We start from the raw sequence: 16,614 nt of genomic DNA, 5'->3' as shown, positions 1-16,614 counted from the left end.
TACTACCCCTTTTTCTGCGTAAATAAATAAACGGAAATTGTTTGAAAAAATAATAATAATAATTAGTTGAATACATAACGAATCTATTTACTTAAGGCCATCCCAAACCCAAAAATGCGAAGTTGAGCGTAATAAAGGAACGAAAATTGCAGAAAGCAGCTGTCGCTGTTCTGGGTAAGAATTTCAACTCGAAATAATTTCAGCAGGAATGGTTAGACATGGCATTTGCATATTTCAGCCAGAGCTAAAGGTGAATAGAGTTCATTCAGTATTCTGCTATTACGTGTGCGCTCTGTAGCCGCCGGGAGTCGAAGAGACCACAAGTGGCCCCAGTCCCATAGCCCATATGTGTTTGTATTTGACTGTGCGTGTGTGAGGTTTCAAGAAGCTGCGCTGCCAAAAAAAGAAACAAAGCGAACAGAACAGAGAGTACACCGTTCGGCATAATCAATTAATATGCCAAGAAATAATATGCCCACGTTCCCGCTGGTGCTGTGCACAGTGGCCGTGTTCGCTGCTGTCGGCCCAATGCCCGCCTTCGGAGCCGTTGCCACGCATAAGCATTCGGCACACGAGAATCACTTGAGTAAGGAGCGGGTAAAGGATGGAATCTATGCCCCGAGGGATGCTCACCATCATGGCGAGGATGGCGAGCATAATGTGGAGTTCGACCACGAGGCCATCATTGGTGAGTCACTTCTTCTAAATAGCCCGTTTCTTTCCCTCGATTTGTTTATTTGTGTGAATTTCTCATCGAAATCCATAAACTCGGTATTCTGACAGAAACACGTCAGACAAAGATCTGTGTTTCTACTTTGTACACGTGCACATGCCGTTCCGCCCTTCACGCTTAGACTAAAGTATTAATTGGCGGCATTGGCTCTTGGTATTTCGCTGGTGGTGTTGCTAATTTGATTGTTTAATATTTATTCATAAAAAAATCATCCGAAAATGTTGAAGCAAGTAACCAGGCAATTGGCCCTCCAGGGAATGCGCAACTTCTCGGTCAGCCAGCAGAACAACTTCAAAGTGACCGTCTGTGGTGCCTCCGGCGGCATTGGCCAGCCTCTGTCGTTGTTGCTTAAGCAGAATCCCCTGGTCACGGATCTGTCTCTGTACGACATTGTGCACACACCCGGTGTGGCCGCCGATCTGTCCCATATTGACACCAAGAGCAAGACTGTCGGATTCATGGGCGCCGAACAGCTGGGCGAATCCCTGAAGGGCTCCGATGTGGTTGTCATTCCCGCTGGAGTTCCCGCAAACCGGGCATGACCCGCGATGATCTGTTCAACGTGAACGCCGGCATCATCAAGGACATTGCCAGCTCCATTGCCAAGAACTGCCCCAAGGCCCTGATAGCCATCATCACGAATCCCGTGAACACCTGCGTGCCAATCGCTGCCGAGATCCTTAAGAAGGCTAGTGTCTACGATCCCAGTCGTCTGTTCGGTGTCTCCACCCTGGATGTGGTGCGTGCCCGCGCCTTCATCGGCCATGCCCTGAATGTTGATCCACAGACAGTGCAGATCCCCGTGATCGGCGGCCACTCGGGTGTGACCATTCTGCCCGTGCTGTCCCAGAGCCAGCCTCTGTTCAAGAGCAGCCAGGATGTCATCGAGAAGCTAACGGTGCGCATCCAGGAGGCCGGCACTGAGGTGGTCAAAGCCAAGGCTGGAGCCGGTTCAGCCACCCTCTCGATGGCCTATGCCGGTGCCCGTTTTGCTGGATCCCTGCTGAAGGGCCTCAACGGCGAGAAGAACGTTATCGAGTGCTCCTATGTGCAGTCGACCATCACGGAGGCCACCTTCTTCTCCACCCCTCTGGTGCTGGGCAAGTCAGGTCTGAAAGAGAACCTGGGTCTGCCTAAGCTCAATCACTACGAGAAGAAGCTGCTGGAGGCCGCCATCCCCGAGATGAAGAAGAACATCCAGAAGGGCATTGACTTTGCCAACGCCTAGGAACCAGAATACATCCATCCATCCCACGAATTCCCTTGATTGTGTACTTCATTAGCGCCTTTGTATCTTGTGTCCAAACCACCGGATTGGCATACTCCCTTTTAGCAAATCTTTCTTTTTAAGTTGGAAAAGTGTGCAACGCTTAGCGTGTCCAAAGATTAGCCAGATCTGCGCTCTGTGTGTCGTAAGCAATGCAATCTGTTGATATCTGAAATAAAGTATTAATTTACTTATACCAGGCAATACGAAAGAGGCGCAGGAATTCGACACGCTGTCGCCGGAGGAGTCGAAACGGCGCCTGCTGGTGCTGGTTAAACTAATGGATCTCAACAAGGACGAGTTTGTTGACCGGCATGAACTAAAAGCATGGATATTAAGGTCTTTTAAGTGAGTGTTGTCTGTTGATTAATACCCCCAATCAGTGTCGCCAAGCTGCTAACCCTTATCGGCTAGTGACTGCTTCTGCTCGCCAAACTAACAAATGAAAGCAAATGTGTGTCAAATTGTCGTTGTTAAAACTAATCCTAATATTACAGAAAGCTGTCCGAAGAAGAGGCAGCTGATCGCTTTGACGAAATCGACCAGGAAACGGATGAGAGAATCACATGGAAAGAGTACTTACAGGACACCTATTCCATGGAAGATGAGAATTTCAAGAAAGAGACAATCGACTTTGACAATTACGAAGAGGAGCAGAAAATGATCAAGCAGGATAAGGAGATGTTTAATGCAGCTGATATAAACAAGGACGGCGTCCTGAGTCTTGAGGAGTTTGTGTACTTCCACAATCCCGAGGAACATCCCCAGATGCTGCCCATACTCCTGGAGCATACCATGCAGGACAAGGACTTGAATCACGATGGCAAGATTAATTTCCAGGAGTTTGTGGGTGAGGCTGCCTCACATCACGACAAGGAATGGCTGCTAACAGAGAAGGAGCGCTTCGACAAGGATCACGATATCAACGGGGACGGTGTGCTCACGGGAAATGAAGTGCTCTCCTGGATAGTGCCCAGCAATACTGCCATTGCTAGCGATGAGGTCGACCATCTGTTTGTCTCTACCGACGAGGATCACGACGATCGTCTCTCCTATCTGGAGATTCTCAACAACTATGAGACTTTTGTGGGCAGCGAGGCTACCGATTATGGAGACCACCTGCAAAACATAAATCACTTGGCCGATGAGCTATAATATGTATAACGAATGAACTCTGCTTTAGACAGATATTGAAACTGTGTAGAGCATTCTACACTTGTGTACTTCCCATTTGTAAAGTTAGGAAATGTATGTTTTATTCATGTAAATCCAAGTTTCCCCCAAATGACGCAAAAATCAATATAACTAATTAGTTTTGAGCGTTTTTTTTTACGAATTTCATGTACATGTCTTGCTTGCCATCTATGAATACCAATTAAATTATGTGTAGTAATTTATACAGACACCAAATCTACAATAATCATAATAAGAATAATGTAATAAATCATTTTTACTAAAATATTTATGTGACCAAAGCTGTATAATACATTTACAAGTGCCATAAATGTTGTTAGATCAAGGGAAACATCGTTTAATTCTGCTTGTATGACTAGAATTGAGTTTTTCAATCGATAGATTATGTTACTTATGAATATTTGCTGGCCATTAACACAAAGTTAGGTTAGCAACGTGTTCCTTTGACTAGATTTCACACTCGTCTGTACCAAAAAATATGCTTAGCTCTATGACCTATGACTTTATCTTATTTTGCGGATAGCTTTATGCAGTTTGATCCACAAATACAAATTGAATATTCATGTTATTCCTCCATTCCTTATATCACAAATATTGCACCGAATTTGGCCTATTTCCCCACATTTTAGCTAGAAATCTCAACAGAAAGATATAAACAAAACCAAGAAAGGATTATAGCAAAACGTAAAATACAATTTAGAATTACTTGAAAATGTACAATATTTCCTAGAAACGTTTTCCCTCTTGTTTCTTTTCAGACCCACTTGATGGCACAACAACAGTTTCACGGGTCGCAGCTTAGATATTATTTGGTATGGTTTAGGACTGTTCCACTTCTCTCCTTCCAAAATCCAACGGTTATAATAGAGATGCGGATTATTGGGAGATGCGGTTCAGATGTTCCAAACTTTAGAAATCACATAGTATATCATAGTTGTCGACCTGACGCAGCGGCTCTTTGTCATCAATGACTTCACTCAAGTAGGCACGGATCGGCAGCGGAAGCTTGAGCTTCTCCAGTTGAGAGGAGCTTCGGACTCGCCGCATAATCACGGCCCGACAACGATCCTGGAGATTGACAAACTCACGCCGAGCACTCTTTAGAGTCATCTCCGTTTTGGCGGCTGTCGAGCATACGATGGGATAGAGAGGTTCCTCAATCTTATCCAATCCCCTGAAGGCCACCCCCAGACACTTTCCATCCTTATAGTAAGTCAGCGTGCCCTCAATTCCGTCGAAAAGCACACCAATCTGGGTGGAATGATTCTCGCGGAAACGCTTCGTATACAGTAGGGCCACGCCGTTGTGCCAGAGCACGCCCTTGTGTGAGAGTCCCCATCCGTGCTCGTTCTCTCCCAGCATATTGCGGAAGGCATTGGCATGTAGCCGAGCCGACCGGGTGCCAATCCCAAACATTATCGAGGTCCCGAAGACCCTCTGCGACACATGCAGCTCCCAGTAAAAGCGGCCATTGTTGAGTGGCCGCTTGCCCTGGACTCCGGCGGTGCCCTTGCTCCAGTTGGGATGAAAGTGAACAGTGCGAAAATTGGGGCCGCTTAGCACCACCTCATTGGAGCGATTGCGATTGCTCCAGGTCCAATTGTCTTTAGTGCCGTGTGCCAGCGGACAGCTTCGCGAGGGCGATGCGGATGTCGGTGTCTTTGACACTTTGGCATCTTGGGATGTGGGCCCGATTCCACGTCGTCCACTGTGACGGCGTCGTCGAGGCGTCATCACCACAGCCAAGTGCGCCGGATCCGGTTGCTGTTCAATCTCCACGTCCGACATTTTGTAACTACTTCAATTTTTGAAACGACAATAGAAAATCAAGCCACTTGAATGTTATAAATGTCTGAGGACTTTCAAAAGGCCTTCTGTTAAACGGCTTTTGAATGGGATGGAGTGGCTTTTACTTTTCCCAAGATATGCTGGAGAGGGCTACAAGTGAGTAGTTACCAGGTTACCTGGCACTTCGACTGACTCGTCGTGTTGCTCCTCCTCCTCCGCCTCCTCCTCCTCGTCGGCGTAGGTACTGCAGGTGCTGATCGAACCGTAGCCACTGCTTAGGGAGCTGCAGCTGGGACTGCCGGACAGCAGTGGTCGATAGCTCCTCAGCTGTGGCTGCCTTTGTCCTAGACTCCGCTTTAGCTCGCGCTTGATGCGACGCAGCTGCTTGTAGTCCTGGTCGCCGCCAATTCGGGACGAGTGCCGCTGCTGGTGGAGCTGCAGCTCCTGAAGGTGGAAGTGATGACGGCAGTAGCCCTGTGGGCTGTGGGCACAGAAGCGACAGGCTTCGGAGTTAACGCCAGCTCCAAGGGGGAGGATGGGCTCGAGGATGCGGCGCTTCTGGCGGCGCTTGGTCTGCTCCAGCTCCTGCTGCTCCAGATGCTGTTGGGCTTTACGATCGCCGACCGTTTCGGCCACCTCCTGCAAGAGGCGTACGTTGCGGGGGAAACATCGATCGTGGATGTGCAGCACCAGACGTTGGCAGTAGAGGCAGAGCGATTGGAACAGCAACAACAGCACGATAATCATATAGCGGTTGTAGTTGGAGTTGGGGTTTTGGGGGGTTGTTCCTTCTGTCTGTTTTGGGGGTTGCTGCCGCTGCTTCCACTAGGTTCCACTTACTCGTGTTGTAAGTGGGTTGCCTTTGTTCGGGGCTTCCGGCTGGCACTGTTATTGTTACTGGCACTGGCACTGGCACCTTTCTCTTTTGGGGTTTCTCAGAGTTTTTGTAAAACCTGCAATGGATTACATTTTTCCCTACTTCTCCAGTTTTTCCTTTTGGGTATACATTTTTCAGTCCCACTCGTGCGACTGAGCACGTCTTATCTGCTGACGTATGTATTCGAACTCCCACCGACGACTGATGTGTGCCGTTTAATTTTCCAATTCGAACCCAGAAAGCCTACCCCTATTTTCGTGCGGCCACAGCTGGAAGGAAACTCTTCCAACCACCAATTGGAATATATGTGTCTGCATATCATTATCATATGGTATCGTATGCCACCCCTCTGGCGCTTCATAACCCTCCACCCCCATCCAACCCCAACCACCCCACAGCTACCCAAACCCCCACGCGTTCGGGCTCTCAGCCAGGGGCATGCGCACAAGTGCCTGGCTTCTGGAGGCGGCAAGTGGTGAGATTTTGGTTGCTCTCCCTGGGCTTACTTAAAGAGGGAAAATAATTTCCACCAAAAAATCTGACTGTCTGAACCCTTGTTTAAAAAAAAATATCTGCACCACCTTACTGTTAAGAAGCATATTGTGTTATATCACTTAAACTAAAAAATGTAAAAAAATACTTGCTCTAAAACTGAAAGTTACAGATGCAAATCTGGAGCGCCATTGAGATTTTTTGATTTATTGAAGTTGACATCTTCAACGATTTAATTTAGCTTAGAAGTTCAACATCCAATACAATTATATTTTCATCTGCAGATATACGATAATCGTACAGTGATCCGTTTTAATCAAATTATTTTTAAGTCTGTAAAAACATGTTTTCCTTCATGAAAGAAGACTATGTTCACGCTGATCAATGAACATTTACACGAACAATATTTACCCTTCTATTCTTTGAATAGAAAGGATCAAACTATAGAAAGATGAAAGATGTAACCATAATCATTTGTGAAGCATTGAACAAATATGAAAAATGTATACGTGTGATAAAATAATATAATAATATTTTTCGACTTCAGAAACGTTATTGTATGTTATACCATGTTATCCAATCCTCGCCATGCAAATTTTCCACAAATTATACTTCTAGTAATTTATTACCAAAGTATTTTCAGTTATGTTTTATTAGAAGAGGAATATCTCTGAGACGTGATAAAGGTTTACCTGCTTCTATGGCAGCAAAGCCTTGACATAAAAGAATAACCAGATTTGGATAATGTTTGGTGTAAAATTGTTAAAATCTGGTTGACTTTAAAGTTAGATGGCAATATAAGTGAGGGATTAGTATGCTTAGAAATAAGATAGACGATCGCTTATCATGGTTCAGACATTCCTTTTTCTCAGATTTTCAAACTATCTAAATCATGTATATCGTATTTATAAATTTTCTTTATTTTACCATTTTTTTGTTTCATAAACATAAATGATTGGCGAAAAAATAGCAGTTTTGTATAGCATATATGTAGTGGAGGAGGTCCTATGTCTTGTCAACCATTCGATATGTTTTCATTGTCCCCATATGCATTCTTTCGCATTTAATCAAAATGGAACATGCAGCACTCTCTCTACTTAGGTGTAGATAGATATGTATGTAGGTGGTTTTGGACATACGACCGAGGCTAGTTTATTTATTTGTTTTGATTTACTTAACTTACACGTAACTAAGAAGCAGTTTACATTTGTTTAGAACATTAAATGGCAGATACAAAAATGGCATTTGGTCCAGGTCCGTTCTAGCACTTAGACGGGGCCTGTCGCTTCGATTTGGTTAGTTTAAGGAATTGGTAGCAGTGTTGGTTCGTCTGAGAGTGTGTCTCCTGTTCTGTGTGTGGTGTGTGCACTGTTCGTTGGTATATTTAGGGGCTTTAACATTAGATTAAACTTATGCTGTGCTTGTGTCTGTGTGGAGGCAAGTGGGGCAGGGCCCCACGACGGCCTACGACGAGTTCTTCATACAGACTTGACACCTGGAGACGCGGGACAGCAGGTTGCCAGACTTGATCGTCTGCTGCTGGGGCTTCTCAAACTGGTCGTTCGACTCCAGAGTGACCATCCAGAAGCTGGTCATTGTCTCGTAGAAGTGGCAGGTGCCCTTGGCGCCGTTGCACTCGATGAACGGTGTTGCACGGAAGTCCTCTAGGCACGAGCCAGGCGATTGCAGAGCCTGGCCACCGCCTCCATTGCCCACGGCCGTGTGCTGTGGGGAAAATAAAATATATGAAATCAAGCTTCCGATTCCGCTTCTGAATGGGCTGAGTACTCACCATGAGGAAACTGTAGCCAATCCAGAGACCCTCCCAACCTGAGGGGCATTCGGGTATTTCAAGAGACTGGCTGTGCATGGCAATGACGTTGGCAGGCGCCTCGCAGACCACACAGCGCGAGATGTATTTGCTAATCTCGTAGTTCTCCACCGGCATCATGGGAATGGGGGCCGATGTTGATAGCCAGAAGGTCTTATCATTGCGCGACGCGTAGTTGCAGATATTGTTCTGTCCACAGGACAGTACCGGTAGAGTAGAGAAGCGTTGCACACAGGAGCCCGGGGACCCGAGATCTTGGTTGTGGGCGTAGTCATTGCCATCCACGTAGAGTAGAGAATAACCAGTCCAGAGCTGCGAGTGACCCGCAGCGCATTGCGGCACTTGGTCGTTCTGACTGTGGCGTGTCACAAGAATGCCGGTGAGGTAGTCCTGGGCGCCACTACAGGCTAGACCTGCATCACCCTTCAGACCCATGGCGCCGACGGCACCCTCTCGTCCAACCAGACCTTGCTCTCCACGGTCGCCCTTAGGTCCGGGACGTCCGATGGCTCCGCTTGGACCGATCAGACCGCGATCACCCTTTTCTCCACGCTGTCCTTGGATTCCGGTCAGGCCACGGGCACCGGGCTGGCCTGGTTCGCCCTTTTGACCTTCACGCCCAGGCTTGCCAGGTTCGCCCTTGGGCCCTGGCGGCGGCACCATGCCGGGTTCACCCTTTTGTCCTTGCAGACCTGGAATTCCGTCGCGGCCGTCGCGTCCTTTGGGTCCGGTGAAGCCCTTCTCACCTGGGGAGCCCTGTAGTCCTTCTGGTCCGTCTAAGCCGGGATATCCAGTGTCGCCCTTGGCACCAGCTAATCCAGCCAGACCGGGCAGGCCGGCGTGTCCCTGGTCACCCTTATCACCCTTCTGTCCTTCAAAGCCAGCCAATCCACGATCTCCCTTAGGTCCGGGATAGCCTTGGTCGCCCTTAAGACCTGGAGCGCCACTCAATCCGTCGAGTCCGGGCTGACCAGGTGTACCAGCCAGACCACGCTCTCCCTTGTCGCCTGCGGGTCCAATGGGTCCGGGCAGACCTACTAAGCCGGGTGTACCGGCCAGGCCAGGCAAACCACGCTCGCCCTTGATGCCAGGTGCTCCGGGAAGGCCTATATGAAATGATTATGGGTTAGTTGTTATTCGATTCGAACTTATGGTCGGGAGAACTCACCTTCACGTCCGTACTTTCCGGCGCGCCCGGGCAGACCCTTCTCACCCTTGACAACGGGTCCAGGGTAACCAGGCTCACCTACAAGACCCGCATCTCCCTTCAGTCCAGGGGCTCCGTTCAGTCCATTCAAGCCACGGGGACCTTCCAGTCCCTGGTCTCCCTTTACTCCTGGATATCCAGCCAGACCTTGCTCTCCTCTCTCTCCCTGATCTCCCTTTTCTCCGGTCAGGCCGCGCTCTCCCACAGAGCCTTTCTCGCCTCGGAGCATATCGACATTGACAGTAGCTGGGAGGCCAGGCTGACCACGTGGACCTCTCTCGCCCTTGATGCCAGCGTTTCCAATGTAGCCCTGAGGACCAATGGGGCCAGTGTCACCCTTGATGCCGGATAGACCGGGCAGGCCAGCCTGTCCCTTGTATCCTTGGGCGCCGGGATAGCCGACTGGTCCGGGAGCACCCTGAAGTCCAGGCTGACCATCAATTCCGGGAGCTCCGGGAATGCCAGGAAGGCCAACGGATCCCTTTTCGCCATTCCTTCCAGATAAGCCAGGCAAGCCGATGTCACCCTTCTCTCCATTTAATCCATTTATGCCGTCCGCGCCACTACGTCCAGTGTCACCCTTTTCTCCTTGGGGTCCAGGTCGTCCGTATACAGCCATACCGGGCAATCCCTTTTCTCCAGGCAGTCCAGGCTCACCGGATACTCCAGGATCACCGCGCAGTCCAGACAGGCCAGGTTCACCCTTCTGTCCCTTTTCGGATGCATCTCCAGGAAGGCCCTGGGGTCCGTCATAGCCGGGCAGACCTTGGTTACCCTTTTCACCATTCAAGCCGTCCAGTCCTCTCTGTCCCGGGGCACCGAGAAGTCCGGGCTCACCCTTAACACCCAGCAGGCCAGGTGGTCCCGGGGGTCCTCGTCCACCCATCGGTCCGTCGTTTCCAGTCAAGCCACGAGCTCCTTTGTCGCCCTTCATGCCTACAAAAAAGCAAATTGCAAAAGAGGATGCTAAATAAAGAACTAATTTTTGGGCTTGGAAAATCTTACCTGAAATTCCGGGAATTCCAGCCGGTCCACGCTTTCCGGGTGAGCCGGTGATTCCGTTGAAGCCTTTAGGTCCGTCGTTGCCAGGTGCTCCGCGATCGCCCTTATTGCCGGGCATACCAACCAAACCAGGATTACCGGGTTCACCTTTGGATCCGTCGCGGCCTTGCACTCCATCAATACCAGGAATACCAGGAGGTCCGGGCTGTCCAATTGGACCCAATGGGCCGAGGTCTCCCTTCTCGCCAACAGCGCCAACACGACCAGGTATACCGGGTACTCCAGCATCTCCCTTATCACCGGGATAGCCAGCGTTTCCTTCTTGTCCAGGCAGACCCTGGGGTCCGGGTAGGCCACGAGTTCCTTTTAGACCTTGCAAGCCGTCGCGACCCTGTGGGCCGGGTGGTCCAGGCATCGGTATTCCCTCTTCTCCCTTTTGACCGCGATCTCCGTTACGACCAGGCAAGCCACGGGTACCGTCTTTTCCAGGATTGCCAGCAGCACCGATGGGTCCGATGTTACCTTTCTCGCCACGGGGTCCAGTCATTCCACGGGGGCCAACGGGACCAACTGGGCCTTGAGGACCGGTTGAACCCTTCTCACCGCGGTATCCGATCTCGCCTTTCTGTCCGATTGGTCCATCGACTCCGGGCATCCCAGTGGCACCACGGTCGCCCTTATTTCCCTTTGCTGGGATCTTCAGCTCGCTGGCCTCGCATGTGCCGGGTTCTCCCTTCGGTCCGACGTATCCGGCTGTTCCCTTGTCACCCTTAAGACCGTCCATGCCGCGACTGCCTGATTCTCCCTTAATGCTGAGACCGGGAGCACCATCGTATCCATCGCGCCCTGGGGCTCCAGGGATACCATCTGTGCCAGCTTGTCCGGTGTAGCCTTTGTCTCCTTTAAAGCCTATTTCTCCCTTGACTCCAGACAGACCAGGAACACCGCTTTCTCCGCGGTCTCCCTTTACACCCGCAGCTCCGGGAAGGCCAGGCAGTCCCTTTTCTCCCTTTTCGGTCTTTATTTGGCTATAGTTGATAATTGCTCCCTTACCAGGAGCTCCAGTGGCACCAGGGGCACCAGTCAAACCATCCTCTCCCTTTTCTCCTGGAGCACCCGTCTGTCCGTTGATTCCATCGTGGCCTCGTTCGCCCTGGTGTCCAGGTTCTCCAGGTGGTCCTCGAACGCCGGGATTGCCGGGAATACCATCTAAACCTCGCGTACCCTTATCTCCCTTCAGACCGGGTGGGCAAGAGGAACACTTGCCGCCAATGTCTCCCTTAATGCCCATGTCTCCCTTAGCGCCAGGAGTACCGGGACGGCCAGCGTCACCCTTTTGTCCGGGAGCACCAGCGGTGCCGGGCGTGCCAGGTCTGCCCAATTTCGAATCGCCAGGAACACCAGAATTTCCTTTGAAACCTCGTTCGCCCTTTCCGCCCTTCTGGCCAGGATAGCTAATGGGTCGGACAAACAATATGAGAGGTAAATCATGGACCCGCATCGTCGGCGATGTCAAAGACTTACCCAGGATTTCCATCGTCACCTTTCGGACCTTGAATGCCGTAGCCAGGGGTGCCAGCATCGCCCTTTAGACCTTCGGGGCCTGGAGGTCCAGTGTGGCCGATGGGTCCGACGGGGCCCTGGGGTCCGACGCGTCCTCCAATACCTTTCTCACCCTTTTGTCCCGGAGGGCCCTCGCCACCCGGACGGCCGGGCATGCCACTACCTCCCTTCTGGCCAACGTATCCCTGGGGTCCTGGCTGTCCATCAGCGCCGTTCAAGCCCTGGGGACCGGGCGTGCCAGTATAACCGCGTGGTCCTTTCGGTCCTGGAGCACCTGGCTGTCCGCGACCGCCACCTGGTGGTCCTGGAGGACCGACCAAGCCCCGCTGACCGGATTGACCAGGACGACCTGGCTCTCCCTTTTGACCGAAACTTCCAGGCAAGCCGTTTAGACCAGTTTCACCACGGTCTCCCTTCTGTCCAGAAGGTCCTGGTGGTCCAAAGTTACCTTGACGACCCTAAAATGGAGCAGGATCAGTACAACTCGCATGAGCGCAAACCTTTACATTCTTCCGTTTATCACTTACTCTATCTCCAGAGCCGCCGGGCAAGCCCTTCTCGCCCTTCTGCCCATCCTGTCCAGGCTCACCGCCGGGACCGAGCTCACCTTTCTCGCCATAGGGTCCAACCTCTCCTTTCTGCCCGGGATCACCACGTGGGCCAGACACACGTTCACTACCGGTGACGGGGATAGGAACAGCTGGATCACCCTTCTCGCCCTTCTCTCCCTGCTTTCCTGGCATCAGAGGTCCAAAGCAAGAGTCGCCTTTCTCTCCCTTAATGCCACGATCTCCACGCAGACCTTTGGAGCCATACGGTCCGGTGTCACCACGTTCGCCTTTGTCACCAGGATTGCCTTGGGGTCCTGCGTACCCTGAACGTCCTGTGAAGCCGGGCTCACCTTTCTCACCCTTGGCGTAGTTTCCGTTCTCCTTTGCCGGTTCACCTTTATCACCCTTGCCACCCGGACTGCCCGGGAAGCCACGTGGTCCTGCCATACCCGAGAGACCCTGCAAGCCGGGCAAACCATCGGATCCATCACAGCCATCCTTGCCGTTGATACCGGGTAAGCCGGGATTGCCAGACGATCCCTGAACACCTCCCACGCCTGGCAGACCGGGAATGCCCTGCGATCCACGCTCGCCCTTGTCGCCGCGCAGTCCATATGGTCCGGGGTCACCCTTCTGGCCTTTGTCGCCCAGTGGTCCGTCCTGACCCGGAAAGCCCGAGACACCCTTGGGTCCGGTGGGACCCAATGGACCTGGCAGACCGCGGTTACCCTTCTCGGCAATGCATTTGGGCACACAGCCGGCGTATCCGGCTGTACAGTTCTTGGGTGGCTGTCCGCCGCGCTGAATTGACGCCGAGTCTACAATGTCATAGCTATCATCAATGGGAAATGAGTCCCGGGGGTCTTCTCTGCTTTGGTGTCTGACTGAGTCCTGAATAGAACCAGAGGTGCCAGCGGTCTTCCAGAATTGCTGCAACGATACGAAAGTTAAGCTCTGTTGATACCCATCAATTAGCAAAGGTCAAGGGTCTCTTACAGCGTTTGCACCAACCAACGCTCCAGCGATGACAGCGGCGTACAGCAGCCTGCAAGATTTTTTTGTTTTTTTTTTAATATTTCTAGGTGATCTATTTTTATTTAGTTACAAATTACATACACTCGTATGTATGTGTGTATAGTAAGCACCATCAGGCTTATCAATCGTTAGCTATGTGTGTGACTGCGTGGTTTCTCTTTTTAGCGATCAATGTGTGTGTGTGATTTGAGTGACAGAGTGGGAACGTAAGAGAATCAGTTCATTCAAGAGAGAGGGGGTTTTTTTAAGAGAGCTTTGAAATCTGATCAGACGCATTCTCATCAGAATTAAAAAAAAAATGTAAGTAAGGTTGAAACATTCTGCTAGTGCTTGAGCTTTTAGCGTACATTACAAGATCAAATCAATGGAAAAGTAACTTTTCCAATTTTTTTCTTTCTAAATTTTAATCTTTTTTATTTACAATTAATAACAATAAAATTGGAGTTTAAATAAAATTTTAACAGAATTTCAGTCTCTTTTCCCTTTATTTCGGTGTAAATTCAAGGTATATTGGGATACTTTTTGATATTTTTCAAGAAATTTTTTTTTTTACTTACCGCTTCCAGAAGGGCAACATCATGCCCTATTCACTTAAAACTGCACAATTATTTTCTCTGTCCTCGTCGAGTTGTAAATGTGTTGCCGTCGTTGGGCCTGAAAGATGAGCCAGAAAAGTGGGTCATTTATATTTTGCTGCACTTGCCAAAATGGTTTCAGAATTGTTAATTTTTAAACTTTTATTTCATATTTGTGTCCAAAATATTTTAAAAGTTTGTTATATTCTTGGTACAGTATTATTCTAAGGTGTATATTTTATTTAAATATTTAGAATGGCTTTCATTCGGGAACTTTGAGTTTCACTGACGCCCAGGCGCACTTTACAGTTTTAAAAGCACTGTGACGTTAAACAAGTTTCTTTCAAATATCTTTTCTCTAGAGAAAATGTTTCTTTTTTATTTGTATTTTAGATATTTCGAGCTTTTATTGCAGCTGGGATCGCGGTATCGCTCCTTCGTTCGTATTTTCTTGCTTTTTTTATTTTTTGTAAAACTTCCTTACTAAAAAACCGATCTAACTGTGGGAATTGACGGGAGCGTACTAAACCGAGCGCCGAGCCGCGCACACCACACACAAGACCAAAAGCGCACAGGCAACTGGTGCTCCCAGGCCAGAGCTCTGCCCACCCAGTCTACTACTTACTCGAGAAGACGGAACACGACTAATTATAGTATAAGTTTAAGCGATCCCAAAAGCAAACGGCAATGCCACGATCGTCTGGCCGAAGCAGTCGTCGGAGCCCGAGCTCCAACCCGAATGCGCTTCGGTTTTTTGTGCCGAAATAGCTCATGTACACTATCCGTGTCGTCTGTGTGATCAGAGCATTTCTTTGCGGCTGTGTGTGTGAGTGTGTCTGGGGGACTGGGAGGCGGAGTCCATATGGAACGGATGGGATGACGACTATGTAGCAACACTAATCCCAACAGCTAACATAGTCGCTTTGGAATGAATGAAACTTGGCGATAATATACCCCCTCTTTACCCCCTGCTCCCTTTCATATGCTCCCTTCATATTGCTGTTGTTGGGGCATCTGGCGATATGCGACTTAAGTTGCTCAATAAAGCATTGGCTTTGGAACGATTCTTCTACTTCACCTATACTCGTACTTCCCTTGGAGGAAGGTACTATTCGGCTCCAGCTTATGCTTTAGCATTAGCTGATAGCCCACACACCCCAAGATCGGGCAAATGATATCGTCTGTTCCTCGTTTTCGGACACAGCTACGTTTTAAGATTTCCAAAATCCAATATTAGCGTCCAATATTACGTATATTTGTGCGAATTGTGATTATATCCCTGCAGATGCTTGTACGTATACTTTATGTAGACGAATCTTTATAATACTCCTGTAAGTGTCGGAGAAGAAATTTTTCTTCCTTTGACTACATTCGAAGCTGGAATTTTACATATTGTAGTCAGATATTGTAGTCAACCTCGGTCGGCTCCACTCTTATATGGTACGCTATTATGTCTACGCTATATTGGAACGATATCGGCATGGATCATCCGAAACAAAATGGGAACAAGCCCTATATTAAAAACAATCAATACAAAAATAAATTTAAATATTTTATAATATAATAACCAAGTAAATTATTTTACGATTCCAATACCCCTAGGTACTGATGCAGCCCGAGCATTTCTATGGCAGGTAAAAAGGATTCAACGACCTTTGAATCTGTGCACCGATCGTTCCTAAGGCAAATATCTAATTTAAGTTCCATTTTATGCTGCATTTTATTACATTCCGGATGCCGATCGATAATTATGGTACATCTAAAGTCATTATAGTAGAGTCATTAAAGTCGAAATGCAATATGCACATAGATTTTCGTAAACTTTTATTCTCCGAAGGCAAGGTGTTATAACGGACAGGTGAACATGAATTAATCAACCGATTGGTCTTCTGAAATTTTACCAAAAACTTACTTTATAGCTTGATTGACGATTTTGTAAAACAATCAACAACAATCAACCAAATCCTATTGTTTCTGAGTCGATGTAAATACTAATACTTTAACCTAAATCTGGACAGAATTTCCAGGTAAGATTTTCAGTCGCTTTTTGTCATCAATCCACATTTGAAATTAAGGCTGAAGCATTTTCAACTAATAATCACTTAGAAACTTCTTATCCTGATATCTATTGAGGCCAATAGGTCATATCCGACTTCCGTATACCCTAATATACGAGGTCTCTTGCCCAACCAAAGTCTGGCTTGACTAGGAACAGCGTATCAAGAGATATTTCAAAATGCTGTGACCCCAAAACCTAAAACAGATTTGGAAATTCCAAATATTCTATTTTCGTAAAGCTGCTAAATCTGCGTATAAATTAACTTGAGTGCCGAGCACAGAGCTGGAGCCCCAGCTCCGGTCCCGGCCACAGCACGGATTTGGACTCGAAGTCGAGTTGAGATTTTTCTAACAGGAAATACGCAGCCATATCCGTCTTATCAGCTGCCCATACCCATGCCCACACCCCGGGCTTATGAACATACTAAATGAAAAAGCCTT

General features: G+C 48.7%; 4 protein-coding genes and 1 pseudogene across 4 annotated transcripts; 2 read left to right on the top strand and 3 right to left on the bottom strand.

The window, feature by feature from the left end:
* The first annotated feature begins 11 nt into the window (after positions 1–11).
* Positions 12–3,461, top strand: LOC108162917 (reticulocalbin-2). Its single transcript, XM_017297897.2, has 4 exons — positions 12–174; positions 239–688; positions 2,201–2,348; positions 2,498–3,461. Exons 2-4 carry the CDS (start codon positions 457–459, stop codon positions 3,153–3,155), a joined length of 1,038 nt encoding a protein of 345 aa, XP_017153386.1. The 5' UTR covers positions 12–174; positions 239–456; the 3' UTR covers positions 3,156–3,461.
* On the top strand, positions 875–2,179 carry LOC108162918 (annotated as a pseudogene).
* Positions 3,323–5,003, bottom strand: LOC108162919 (SPRY domain-containing SOCS box protein 3). Its single transcript, XM_017297901.2, has one exon. It carries the CDS (start codon positions 4,980–4,982, stop codon positions 4,104–4,106), a length of 879 nt encoding a protein of 292 aa, XP_017153390.1. The 5' UTR covers positions 4,983–5,003; the 3' UTR covers positions 3,323–4,103.
* A 112-nt stretch (positions 5,004–5,115) lies between these two features.
* LOC108162920 lies at positions 5,116–6,116 on the bottom strand. Its single transcript, XM_017297902.2, has one exon. It carries the CDS (start codon positions 5,727–5,729, stop codon positions 5,133–5,135), a length of 597 nt encoding a protein of 198 aa, XP_017153391.1. The 5' UTR covers positions 5,730–6,116; the 3' UTR covers positions 5,116–5,132.
* A 1,134-nt stretch (positions 6,117–7,250) lies between these two features.
* Positions 7,251–14,697, bottom strand: LOC108162916 (collagen alpha-1(IV) chain). The gene is made up of 9 exons (XM_017297896.2): positions 14,600–14,697; positions 14,098–14,194; positions 13,502–13,550; positions 12,482–13,435; positions 11,916–12,412; positions 10,395–11,845; positions 9,351–10,325; positions 8,144–9,288; positions 7,251–8,076 (listed from the first exon to the last, which is right to left on the bottom strand). The coding sequence occupies exons 2-9, from the start codon at positions 14,118–14,120 to the stop codon at positions 7,816–7,818; spliced, it is 5,355 nt and encodes a 1,784-aa protein (XP_017153385.2). The 5' UTR covers positions 14,121–14,194; positions 14,600–14,697; the 3' UTR covers positions 7,251–7,815.
* Positions 14,698–16,614: the final 1,917 nt, after the last annotated feature.

Source organism: Drosophila miranda, chromosome 4, assembly GCF_003369915.1.
Source record: "Drosophila miranda strain MSH22 chromosome 4, D.miranda_PacBio2.1, whole genome shotgun sequence".
NCBI lineage: Eukaryota > Metazoa > Arthropoda > Insecta > Diptera > Drosophilidae > Drosophila > Drosophila miranda.
Note: the sequence above shows the minus strand (reverse complement) of the source record. Positions and strands in the feature narration are given on the sequence as shown.